Below are 13,299 nucleotides of genomic sequence, written 5' to 3'. Positions count from 1 at the left end.
CAGATCACGTAAAGTAAGAAGGGCATCTACATCCATTAATTAGTCCTAGAATTACTAGAGCTTCTGAAGAAGTTTAATATGAAAAATGCTAAACCCATAACAACTCTCATGCACTCATTGCAAATCTTCGATGTTGATGAGAATGGTAAAAGTACTTCTCAGACTAACTAACTGTAAATTTGGTATCAAGATCAATGTGTATGTGGGTATCTGATCAATATTTTAATCCAATCCTAAGCAGTAATCTTTCTATGTCTCTCCTATAGATATGAGTTATCAATAGATGTAAGAAGCAATGATAATAAATAGTCCCATAATTTGATAAAGAAAAAGTATAGGAAGTTAATACAGTATATGTATAATGTGTATAATGGAGTTTAGAGACGTTCAATTTAATAGTATATCAGATGTTTATTATCCCTAGTATTTGGATAGTTATTTTAGATAATATGAGTATATTATGTTTGAGAAATTAGTAATATTTTACTTTGAATATTCATTTTTAACTTATATTAGGCCAAATAAACAACCTATTGTACACATTGTACAGATATTTTATTGGCTCTTTAGCAGAATTGTTTGATAAATATTTTTTTTTAAAGAGGAAGTATAGGGAGCCAATACATGTGCCGTACAATGCATACAATGACGGTTAATTTGTGTGATCAATTTTAAATATTTTAAATTTGATGTTCGATTCAGTAGAATATCAGATGTTTATTATCCCTTATATCCAGATAGTTATTCTTGATAGTATATATGAATGTAATATTTATTTTTTAATTTATATTGGGTCAAATAAATAGCTTTGTACAGATACTCTATTAATTCTATAACGGGATTTTTTTTTAAAAGGTCCAAATACTCCCTGTTAGAGATAATAATAATAATAATAATAATAATAATAATAATAATATAATATAAAGTATAGCCAAATTAACTTGATCTAATGATAAACTCACTAGTTTACTTAACTAAATATTAGAGATTTGAATCTCGTTTTGTACGTGAAATAACCCACAAGAGATACCAGGCAAAACCAAAATAATACATAAAGTATTCAATTAAGGAGGGAGGGCCCATGGACATATATTCTCTTGGTGATTCGGTCGTTTTGTGCTCTTATGTGTTCACACGAAATTTCTAGGCGACTCAATCATACTATCTCAATCGGTACTAAAATTCTTTGAATATTATTGCAATTTTTAATTTTAAATAATTGTTTTATTTTAATTATATGAATAAATTAAAAAGTCAAAGTTAGAATAATACATCAAATAGTTTTAAAAAATTACTTTATGAGGACAGGAAATTAATCATTATATATATATATATATATATATATATATATATAGGTTTTATATATTTTTTATGTCGAATAATTAATTAAAAAAAATATTTTAGAACAGCGTAATCACAGTTTTCCACAATAAAAATAATTAAAAATTTTATGAATACAAAAAATAACTACTAGCTCATAATTTTATATATTTTGTATGTTTAACCATATTTAAGTCATAAATAAAGTTTGCTTATATGATTTATAAATTTTGATTTTATTATTTATGAAATCTGATTATAGATACTAATATGTGACATTTTTGTTTTCATATAAGTTTATATTTTTACATATATGGCTGATTTTCAGTATTTATACAGAATAGTAAATAATTTTAACTAAATGCAAAATGTTACTTTTACACTTTTACTATTAGTAATTTAGTATTCTTTCTTTATCTTTTTAAGAGTTAGGTTAAAATTTAAATTCGAAAGAGGAGAGTTTTGGGATACACCAAAATGGTTGTATTCCATTCAAGCTGATTTTTTTTCCCTCCTCTTTTGGCCCACTGACATTGACCCCATAAAATGAAATCTTACCTAAATTTATACTAGTTCTTCCCAAATTCAGTACAAATCAAACTATAAAAGTTATAAAAATATATATTTTTTAAACTCAGATAATTTTATTTATGAGAATTGAAATGAAAAAAATATATACGTATTTATATATGGAACAAACAAAAAAATGAAAAATTTCTAATACTCTATTATAAAAATAACATGATATAATAATTTAATAAAAAATAAAAGAAAATAAAATGCTCATAAAAAATTAAAGATTTGTTAAAACTTCTGATACAGTTTTAAAGTTGATATCATTATCTTTTTCACACTAGTTGATACATTATTAAAGATAAATTTGTTTTTAATCTTTCATAAGAACTAACTCAAAATCATCGATCATCATCCTTTGAGAGAAGTCATTGAATTCAGTACCCAAAACTTTCATTTTCAAATTCTACTCAACATAAAAAATAACTTTCATTTGAAAGGCGACAACAAATAAAATAATATCTATTTTTCAAATTATAAATAACTAAAATTAAATAGTTTTTTTATTACATTAAAAAATAAATAAATAATTAAAATAATTATTTTTTATTCAATTTAAAAATCTGTCATTTTTTATTTTATTTATTCGGTATGTTTATCTGGAAAAAAAAAGATATGACTCAAATGAGAGAGAGAAAATAATATGAGACAAAGAATAATAACAATTTGTATTTATATTTATTAAATTTTTATATATGTAAATTAGTACGGTTAGCCCAGTTTGAATAACCAACTTAATTAAACTCTTTTTATAAAATAATTTAAACAATAAATAATTCTGTTAAAAGTAACTTATAAATAAGTTATTTTGTATTTGGATTTTTAACTCTAAAAGTGCTTATTTTATAGAAATATGATGAAAAATAGAAATATTAGGAGAGAAGTCAATTTTTTTAACTTCTCTATAAACTCCTAAATAGTTTTTTAGAAAGTTGTAATTTGGTTTTAAAAATTGCACCATACTACTACTTTTCATAAGTCAAAAATAAAAAAAAATTACTTCTAAAATTTTTCAAACGAATCCTTAGTACTAATATTTTTTAAAATTTATATACATAAATTAATAAAATTAAAAAATAATCTAATATTTATATTAATTAAATAATAATAACATTTTTTGAGAAAAGAAAAAAAAAATGAAAATTCACATACAATCGATTATTAACTTCACACTCACTTGAGTTTCCATCGTTAAAGAATGAATGAGACGGCGTGAGTGATGCGTGTCACTGTAACAGACTTTGTGGCAAGAATGAGTGAGTGTGAGTGCGCCAGCTCAAGTGTGAGGGACACAAAAAGAGAAAGATGGATCATCATCTTTTGAGTCTTGACTCTCGAGTCTTATTCTTAAAGAGTGTTATTTCTTCTTCCTTCAATTTCAACGCTCAGAAATCAGAATCGAACCAACGCGTTTAGAATCCCAGCACGCCAAAATTTACCCCCCGTTTTAAACAAGCGTGTAGTTTCTTATGCTCACAAGTTAAGAATAAACAAGTGATTCCTTCTTCTTTAGATTTTTGAATTGGGAATGCGATTTCTCAGATTCTAATTGCTGTTTCTCCATTCGCGATAAGTTACCATGCCACCGGGTAAGCCATTCTTTTCATTTTCAGTTTCAGTTTCAGTTTCAGTTTCAGTTTCACTTGCTTCCTTGGCGCGTGTGCAAATTAGTGTGTTGACTGTTGAGTCGTAAGCGCTGACTTTTCGGGACTACGTAGGTTTGGGAGTCTCAAGCCAAATTATAGCACTCATAGGATTATTATTATTATTATTAGTATTATTTTAGGTAATTTGAGAAAATGTTGTGGAATAATTGGTTGGTGTAGTACAATGATTAGATAGATAGATAGATAGGTTTTGAATTTTTACACTACAAGCCCCTTGTTTAAGAGTTGAGATTTTGGAGGGAAGGGGAGGGGAGGGGAAAGAAGTGTTTTATAGTGTAAAAATTCAAAATTTAACACTACAAGCTCGTTTCCCTTTGGATTCCACAAACAACCCCTTAAGAACTTAGCATATCTTACTTTTAGAATTGATGTTGATCCTTGAATCAAATGGAATAATTGGCACTAATAGTACAGTGAGAGGACAGTTGAGTTCCTATTGAATATTCATAGTTATGTTTGATAGTCTTGTCAAAGTATTCTTCTGTGGAAAGGAAGAAAGGAAGGAGTAAGTTGGAATTTTTTACATGTGATGGCAGGTTTTGAGTACAACATTGATGATCTGTACCAGGAAGCTAAGAGAAGATGGCTGAAGCCGGTGGAAGTGCTATACATTTTGCGGAATCATGACCAGTGCAAGTTCACAAATATTCCCCCTCAAAAGCCAACAAGTAATGTCCATGTTCTTGTCCATGAAACACAAAAATCACATCAATGTTGCTAATTGATTTTCTTAACAGGTGGATCCTTGTTTCTATTTAATAGAAGAATCATGCGTTTCTTCCGGAAAGACGGTTATAATTGGCGGAAGAAAAGGGATGGAAGAACTGTGGGAGAAGCACATGAACGGCTTAAGGTAAACTAGAAGTGTATGATCATTTAAATTCCAAAAAGGGGCTTAATCAAAATATTAAAGTAAAAAAAGAAAGGAATTTCTTGGTTGTTTGTTGATATTTATGTGTCTTATCGTACTGCCCCAACATGTAATGATAAAATTTGTAATATTGGAAATAAATTTAGACTGAGATCTTTCTTTCCTTTTCAAATTTGAGCTTAGTGGTACTTAATTTTGACATTTTTGTTGTATTGTCTTGGTCTGTATGATCTTCTGATTTTGTACATTTTGTTGCTTAATACAAGACGCTCAAATTTTTGTGGTAGTTCTAAATAATGAAAATTGCAGTACATAAACATGTATAAGGGACTGAATTTGACAGCATTACTAAATTATTAAAGGGAAATATAAACTTAAAAAGATGTCTCAAGCATGGTCAACCAATGTATCATTTGAAAATAATTAAAGATTCTCATGATTTTTGTTTTCAATTCCATTTCTGGATCATATCTGCACCATTAATTGCTTCCGTAATTCTATTGAATGACATAATTCTTTTTGAAAGGATATTTGTTCAAGCACTTTTATGTGCATGAGGATGTAATAGAGGAATGAGATGCATAGGTTCACTGTTATTGAGCATTCATTTTCATTGTAATTCATTTATGGTTGCTATGTATCACCCTTTGTGCCATCATTTGTTTTGTGTTGGAATTCTATGTTGATTTCCTTAACCCAAGTGATTACTATTCTGCATGACTAGATTGGAAACGTTGAAATACTAAATTGTTACTATGCACATGGAGAGGAGAACCGTAGTTTCCAGAGGAGGAGCTACTGGATACTGGATCCGTAAGTGAATTATAGTTCAGCTCACTAAATATCCTTTAAACTATTAAGTTTACAACAGGTTGTATATTTTAAAACTGACAAAAAAAAGGTGTAAGTTTAGGGAAAAGCTCATGCTGAAGAAAATACATGATAAAATTATGTTGACTTCAAAACCTAAATCAACCTTCATTAGGCATGACTGATCTTAGGATCTATTTGTTTTTTTTTTTTGTTTTTGCTTTCGCTACAAGTGTTCATATTTTCTCATACACTGTTGTTCCTTGACAGGGCATATGAGCATATTGTTCTTGTGCATTACAGAGAAACAAAGGAGGTGAGTGTCCAGCACGAAATCAGACAGACGTAACAATTGAACTTCCAGCTTGTTAGAACATGCAAAGCACTTTCTCTGTTTTCAATGCTAACTTTGAACTCTTAAATTTAAAAATTTATTATGTTTTATGAAATTTTAATTTTGTGTGGTATTTCTATGCAGTATCCTTCCATTTTGTATTTTTTCATTATTACTTGTATTCAAACACACAAAGCTAGGGTGTGATGAATCTGACCTAGTTTTGTCTCGTCTTTAAAATCTGTTTATAGCCTATTTCCAAAATATTCTTTTCTTCCTGCTGGGCTACATTGCTTTCTAACTACAACTTTTCTTACAACGCCTAGATACATGCCAATTAATAATTTTATGATTAGATTCACTCTGGATAGCCATGCTCAAGTTACTAGAATCACTCATGAAGCTTTGTTGTTGAACTCTCTCATATAATGACGACTGATGTAACTGAAGATTGTTGGTTATTTTTATTATTTCTTCTAATTTATCGTTTTTGGAACAATTCATTTATAATTTTCCTAAGTAGTAGCCCAAATGAAGGTATATTTTCAATTCATTTATGATTGCTAATTGCCATAAGTGATACCTCACTTGAATGTTAACTTAAATATTATGAATCCGAATTGGGAGACATAAATGGTAAGTATCGCATTCATCATGGCATAGTAGAAGATCTGTGCTGCGGAACTTCAAGTTTGACATTACTGACTATACTCATGTTGCAGGGGAACTCAGGTTCTGGACCTATCCCACCATTGTCTGGAGGCTCCTCTCCTGAATTTAGTCAGAATCGAAGCTCACGTACTACGCTTGACCCAGGGACAATATCCGTGTTTGTTGATTCATGTGAACCTTCTCAGAATTTCTCCAGTCCCGAGTCTATGGAAGTTACCTCTAATATCATCAGAAACAATGGAATGGATCAGTTAGATAAAACAGATGCAGTCTTGCGCCAATTGAAGCAACAGTTAAGTTTGGAAAAGGAGAACTGTGAAGAAATTTCTCCCACATACAATGAGCCTGAGATTTTACATGATTTGAACCCTCAGCATGATGAAAGAGTGATGTACAAGCATAAATCTGCAGCTTTCACTGTGCCAAATGATTATGGACAAGCCGCTTATGAATGCAATGGAAGACAAGGTAACGTAAACAAACTTGAGCCTCTGAGAATTCTTTTAAATCAATGATTTATTTAAGTTATCTCTTTGTTGTGCTTTTTACTTGATATTGTGTTTTGACATGGTCGTTATAGGTGTTATCTGTCTTCCACTGGAAGCATTGTCCCTTCACAGTGCTAAATTTGCTAAGGTCTTTGTGTTAAATTTGTAGCATATCTGCATTGAGTTATCCATGATTTTCATTTTTAAAAGCCAGTAACCTTCTTGGTGCCCCAATTAAGTTTCATTTATCTGGAATCACTCTAGTAGGAGCTCAAGAAATTATTGTGTGGAACTCCTTATATTTTGTTATATATGAAAAAGTAGTTTCTCTTCCTTTTGTGGTTAAGAAAAAAAGTGAAGAAAGGAAGTGTTGCATTAGATATTTTTTCTGCCTCTGAAAAATGCATATTGGGTGTTTGGTTAAGCACATGTAGTGTGTCGTCCAAATAACAAAAATAAAATGTGTTTCGTCTTGATACATTGGTTGTAGCCAAAGGGATTATCCAAGAAATTATTGTGGTTAATAGGATCAGCTTCAGAATTGTACCGATGAAAGTTAGTCAAAATATTCCTAACCTATATATCTGGTCTTGATTCATCTGTTATCTTTTTTATTTTATTTTATTTTCTCTTTTTATTACTTATGTGTAATTAAACGTCAAAAAGAAAGGCTCGTAAAAGGTGTATATTTTTCTGTAGGTGACAATGGTAAAAATTATAATCAACTATTAAACTGCGATCGCCCAGATGCAAATGAAAATGCCTTATCTTGGACAGAGGTGCTTGAGTCGTGTAAGCCTGCAAGCTTGACCAATTTACCAGAGCAACATGCATATGAGGCATATGGAAATGTTAGTAGTACTATGACATATTTCACTTGTTAATATTTTGTGTCAATTCACTATTTTCATTAAATGTTATGCATATTTTTATTTTTACAACTAGCTCAACTAAAATTTCAACACTCAAAAACAGGATAGCTCCCTACATTCTTCACGAGGTGTACTGATTGACAGTCAAGAAAACAGTCAGTGGATAAACTCCAACAGTATTAATGCTGAAAACTGTATGATTTACTTTATCGTCAATGACTTAAAAATGTTCTTTTCTGCATATGATGAAAGATAGAACATTTGAACTCTGATACACTTCTCATGTCACCAGCTGTCTTCTCTTGTCCTCAAGATGGTGGAACTAAATTTCCTCTGTATTCACCAGTTGAAGCTGAAGAACTTAGTTCTGACTATGCGACATTGTTTCATCAAATCCAAATTCCACCACCTCTGGATGCAGATTCATGCCTGACTATTTCACAGAAACAAAAATTCACAATTAGGAGAATCTTCCCAGAGTGGTGTTATGCCACAGAGACTTCAAAGGTTTGTGCTTTCAATTCTTATTATTAATATACCATATGTAACGATTTGTGAATGCATGATTGAATGATCTTCTGAATGGCGGAAGTTTTATGCCTTTTGATCTGTATTCCCTTATCTTAGGATGATATGAGTGGTACTAACAGTTTTGTCCAAAATTTGAATACTAAACATCCAATTTCTATGCATAGGTGGTCATTATTGGGTCATTTCTCTGTGTTCCCTCAAATTCTACCTGGGCTTGTATGTTTGGTGATATTGAAGTGCCTGCTGAGATAATTCAGGATGGTGTTATTTGTTGTGAAGCTCCCCCCCACCTTCCTGGAAAGGTTACTCTGTGCGTTACTTCTGGAAATCGGGAGTCCTGCAGTGAATTTCGAGAGTTTGAGTTTCGCAATAAGACTAATAGTTGCACTCGTTGTAACTCGATGGAAACAGAAACTGCTAGAAGCCAAGACGAGCTGTTATTACTTGTTACATTTGCACAGATGCTCCTTTCTCCTCCAACTGAAAAGAATGACAACATGGAACCTGTATATCATCTTCCAGTGGAACAGAAAGCAGATGATGATTCATGGAGCCATGTGATAGAGGCTCTTCTAGTAGGCAGTGGAACTTCATCAGGTACTATTGATTGGCTTCTTGAAGAGCTGCTGAAGGATAGGCTACAGCTGTGGCTTTCTGGCAAATCCTGGGAAATAGATGAAGCAATCGGCTGCCCTTTGTCCAAGAAAGAGCAGGGGATTATACACATGGTTGCTGGATTGGGTTATGAGTGGGCCTTGATCCCTATTCTCAGTTGTGGTGTGAATATAAATTTTCGTGACATCAGGGGGTGGACTGCCCTTCATTGGGCTGCACGGTTTGGAAGGTAATAGAACAGTCCATAGTGCTTGCTATTATTATTATTATTATTATTATTGGAGTTTAGATGTTGATTTGGTAAGCAAAAGTTTTAGATCATCTGTGTTTGACAAAAATGCTTATAGGCATCTGTGGCTTGCTTTGGGAAAGACAATACAAATATAAGGAGAGGTCACATGAAAGGAGAAACAGTGGAATTTCTCTTTTCTATTAAGATGCCATAAATCACTGAATAAATGCCAAACAATACGATCCATTTTTTGGGGTCATGTCTAAAATCAGTTTAAGGTTTACAGAGACAATAGTATACATAAACAAATAAAACACGTACAATACTGAACTATATCAATATCTTTTTTTTTTTTGAAAAAAATTGAAGTGAAAAGACTCGACCTATAGCTATCTGGCTGTATGTAATATCTAGTCAGATGGTAAACTGCATGAGCGTAAAATAATCACATGTAGTAGGATTGATTCGCATTTCATAAATTATTAGGTGAGCTTCAATCATAGTAAAACCTTATCAGTGAAAGCAAATGCTTGATTGAAGTCAGATATATTGAGTAAACAATGTCATTGTGATCTGTTAAACACCAAACTTTGTGGAAAGGACATTCAAAATTAAGGTTTCGTTTGCCTTTCTCTACTTTTTATTGCAGCTGATGTTGATACTTTCTCAGATATCCATTGCAGTATGTTCATATCTAGAATAAACAATGAAAGTCTTGCTTTTGAAGCCTTGACAAATTATCTGTCCATTCCAAGTGATCTTTATGTTGTGTTTCTGAAACATTTATGATAGGGAAAAAATGGTTGCTTCACTTATTGCTGCTGGTGCATATGCTGGAGCAGTAACTGATCCAACATCTGCAGACCCAGATGGGAAAACTGCTGCAGCTATTGCTGCCAGCAATGGCCATAAGGGACTGGCCGGTTATCTTTCAGAAGTAGCTCTGACTAGCCATCTTTCATCTCTCACCTTGAAAGAGTGTGAGATTGCTAAAGATACTGCTGAGATTGAAGCAGAGTTAACCGTCAATCATGTCTCAAAAGAAAATTTTGGATTCACAGCTGATGGGGTTTCACTGGCTGCTGTCAGAAATGCTGCTCTCGCTGCTGCTCGGATACAGGCTGCATTTCGTGCTCATTCTTTCAAAAAACGGAGGGAGAGGGAAGCTGCTGCAGCAGCCGCTGCCGCTGCTGCTGGTCTAGATGGGTATGATATCGATGCTGATGGCATTGGTAACATTCTAGAGCTTTCTCCCAGGTTAAGTCATAGCTTTGGGAGGCTTCGTGATTACAATGCAGCTGCTTTATCAATTCAGAAGAAATATCGAGGTTGGAAAGGTCGCAAAGATTTCTTAGCACTGCGCCAAAAAGTAGTGAAGATACAGGTAATGTGTGTTACCGCGACTCTTTTCGCAGACAAATTGAGCTGAGAACTCTGTACTTGGACATTAACATAACATTTGGTGTCTACTCCATGAAGACATCTTCATGTCAATATGGTATTGTAAACCTTTAGATGGTTTGACATGTTTGACTAACTATGTTGTCTGAACTCTAAACTATCTAACAGTTTGTAATACCATATTCGCATGAAGATATCTTCAGGACATAACAACCTTGTTTAGATACTTTGAAAAGTTGGGCAAATTGTTCATTAAGCAAATAAAAAATATATAGGTAGGCTAGACATGCACCTACATTAATCAAACTGCAAGATGAATTTATTGTTAACCTCGATCCATATTTATTTGGGCAGGCTCATGTGAGGGGTTACCAGGTTCGGAAGCAATACAAGATAATAGTATGGGCAGTTGGAGTCTTGGAGAAGGTAGTGCTACGATGGCGGAGAAAAGGAGCTGGTCTACGAGGTTACCGACAAGACTCGATTGATGAAAATGACGATGATGATTTTCTCAAGGTGTTCAGGAAGCAGAAAGTGCATGTAGCAATTGAAAAAGCTTTTTCACGGGTGCTGTCCATGGTCCATTCTAATGGTGCCCGTCAACAATATCGCCGCATGCTTGAGATGTATCGTGAAGCTAAGGTAACTTGGCTAAGATCAGAAAAGTGAATAATTAGAGACTTGGATCCAAATTGGCCCACAGGAATAAAACCTGCATCCTTTGTAGGATATGAGGCCATTTCTTACCAATATGTCTGTTATCTTCCTAGTTATGCCAATAAGATAAACATGAACTCACTAAGCATGCAGAGTTAGCATGCTTCTGTTGTGGGAAATGCATAACATATTTCTTCTTGTACAGGCTGAACTTGGTAGCATGAATGATGAAGCGCCATTAACGACGTCTGTAGGGGACACATCAAATATAGATGATGATGATGAACTCTTTCAAATTCCCGGGGGCTGGGAGACACTCTAGCAGCCCTCCTAATTCTTGATCTCTTTTGGTGGTTCAGTTTCTGGCTTCACCGTTTGTATGGTGTCTTGTGTATTTAATGGTGTAGAACAAGCGTGAGATCTTAGCCTGTAAATAAATCTAGGTTGTACAGTGGTAAAGTTGATAATGTTTGGAACTTTATAGGTATAAAATGGTCTTGAATTAAGGTGGAATAGGGTTCTAATTTCTGTTGAGAAGTGTTACTTGGCAACTTAGATATGCTTTCATTTGTAGGCAAGAAAGTCCTCCAATGTTGGATCATGGAATGGTTTGCTTTGAAGGACTCAAGGACATGCATCATTGTTGACTTCTCCTAGGATTTTAAAGTTAAAAAGAGCATTGGAGCTCTTGTATTATTCTATTCGAGAGTAACAGTGGTTATGATTTATGAATCAATTATTAATACATGGTTTCTGTTAGTCTTGTAATTGTTAAACCATTTGCGGGGAGACCAAAAATCATCGCAACATCTTTGAACATCTTTCAAGATGATGGTGCATACATCAAGTGGAAGATGAAACATGTGTCCCGGGCTATTTACCTTTCAACCAATGCGGTTATATAGTGGTGTCGCTGGATTTTTCCATTTTTTTTTTTTGGTCAAGAGATTTTTCCAATTTTAGAGATGTGATAAAATCTGATCTGCATAAAAATTCTTCAACACTGGCATCAAAGATATCTGGTGATGATTGCTGTTTTCTTGAAATAATTAAATTTCACTTGATCATCAATCTTACATGGGCTCAAAAATTTTGAGGAGCAAGCAGGAAGCTCGCTCCACTACTTCGATTACTCAGCATGCAGAGGAATGACCATCTCATCCTGCAATAATCATCCATATCACAAGGGGAATAACTGCCATCTTCAGCATAATAAATCCCCCAGCAGAATAATGCAGATATGTATGAAGTAATGAAGAAGTAAGATAAGAATTGATGAGGTGATAGTAAGAACAGAAGGTTCTTCCAGGTTGGCATGATGAACCTGAGAAGGAATGAGGACAAAAACGAAGAAGAAGAAAAATTAGGGAAAAGAAGATGATACCACTCAATGTATACATGCATAGCCTTGGAGCCTTCTATTTATGAACTTGTCTCTCTTGCCTTTCCCACAATCCTCAACTTGCGGACCGCTTGCCACCTGGCTGGTCTAGTAACAAATTCCTCTTCAGCTGATAACGGCTTGCACAAACCCTTTCAATGGTCTTGGCAATACCCAGAGGAGAAGATCATTTTTTACACTGTAATTAGCATTGGCTTGAGAGTTATAGTAAGAAGCGTAGCTGTTCATCCGCCTCAATGTCTGTACCAAGAGTAGCTAACCAATCCAATTGTGGAAACCAGAATCTTTAATAAATCTTCTATAATAACCCGTTAACCCCCAAAAAACCTCTCAGTTGCTTAAGGTTCTGTGGTTATTGCCATTCCCATACTGCCTTCACTTTCTCAAGGAATCAATTTATGATGTGCCAAACAGACACTTGGATATCTTTGCATACAAACACTCTTTCGGTAAGGTTTGTAAATGCATGTCCCAAGAAGGGCTATAGACCAATATATCATCAAAAAATACCATCACAAAATTTCACAAATGTGGCCAAAACACATCATTCATTAGGTGTTGAAACATAGCCGGCGATTTTGACATTATATCTAAAAATATTAAATTAATGTATTTTATATTCTGATAAAGAAAGATACAGAAACATTATACACAATTTATTTTTTTCTTTTATTATTCTTATTTTTTAAAAGTTGAATAATTTTATATTCATTTAATTTAATATTATTTTATATTTTGTTAGTCTTTAATTGAATATTTTATTATTAATAAAAAATATTTAAATTTTTTTATTGTCTACGATATTCTTAGTCCGACAAACCAAGAACCAACTTTAAGTAGGCGAGTGAATTGAT

The 13,299-nt window shown here is 33.1% G+C and overlaps 1 protein-coding gene and 1 long non-coding RNA gene across 3 annotated transcripts; one reads left to right on the top strand and one right to left on the bottom strand.

Annotated features, from left to right (window-relative positions):
* Nucleotides 1-3,083: 3,083 nt before the first annotated feature.
* On the top strand, nt 3,084-11,811 carry LOC112795628 (calmodulin-binding transcription activator 4). Of its 2 annotated transcripts, none has more exons than XM_025837658.3 (13): nt 3,084-3,482; nt 4,097-4,228; nt 4,298-4,413; nt 5,156-5,244; nt 5,512-5,557; nt 6,298-6,715; nt 7,435-7,586; nt 7,711-7,801; nt 7,900-8,114; nt 8,303-8,982; nt 9,778-10,369; nt 10,741-11,028; nt 11,249-11,811. In XM_025837658.3, exons 1-13 carry the CDS (start codon nt 3,473-3,475, stop codon nt 11,363-11,365), a joined length of 2,946 nt encoding a protein of 981 aa, XP_025693443.1. In that variant the 5' UTR covers nt 3,084-3,472; the 3' UTR covers nt 11,366-11,811. The 2 variants fall into 2 exon arrangements, with proteins under 2 accessions (XP_025693443.1, XP_025693444.1); XM_025837659.3 differs by having other exon boundaries at nt 3,094-3,482; nt 7,483-7,586.
* Nucleotides 11,812-12,043: 232 nt separating this feature from the next.
* LOC112795630 (uncharacterized) lies at nt 12,044-12,977 on the bottom strand. Its single transcript, XR_003198922.3, has 2 exons — nt 12,428-12,977; nt 12,044-12,205 (listed from the first exon to the last, which is right to left on the bottom strand). It is a non-coding gene; the product is annotated as an uncharacterized lncRNA (long non-coding RNA).
* Between the last annotated feature and the right edge of the window lie 322 nt (nt 12,978-13,299).

Source organism: Arachis hypogaea, chromosome 4 (assembly GCF_003086295.3).
Source record: "Arachis hypogaea cultivar Tifrunner chromosome 4, arahy.Tifrunner.gnm2.J5K5, whole genome shotgun sequence".
In the NCBI taxonomy this organism is placed as follows: domain Eukaryota; kingdom Viridiplantae; phylum Streptophyta; class Magnoliopsida; order Fabales; family Fabaceae; genus Arachis; species Arachis hypogaea.
The sequence above is the reverse complement of the archived record's forward strand: the minus strand, read 5'-3'. Positions and strand labels throughout refer to the sequence as shown.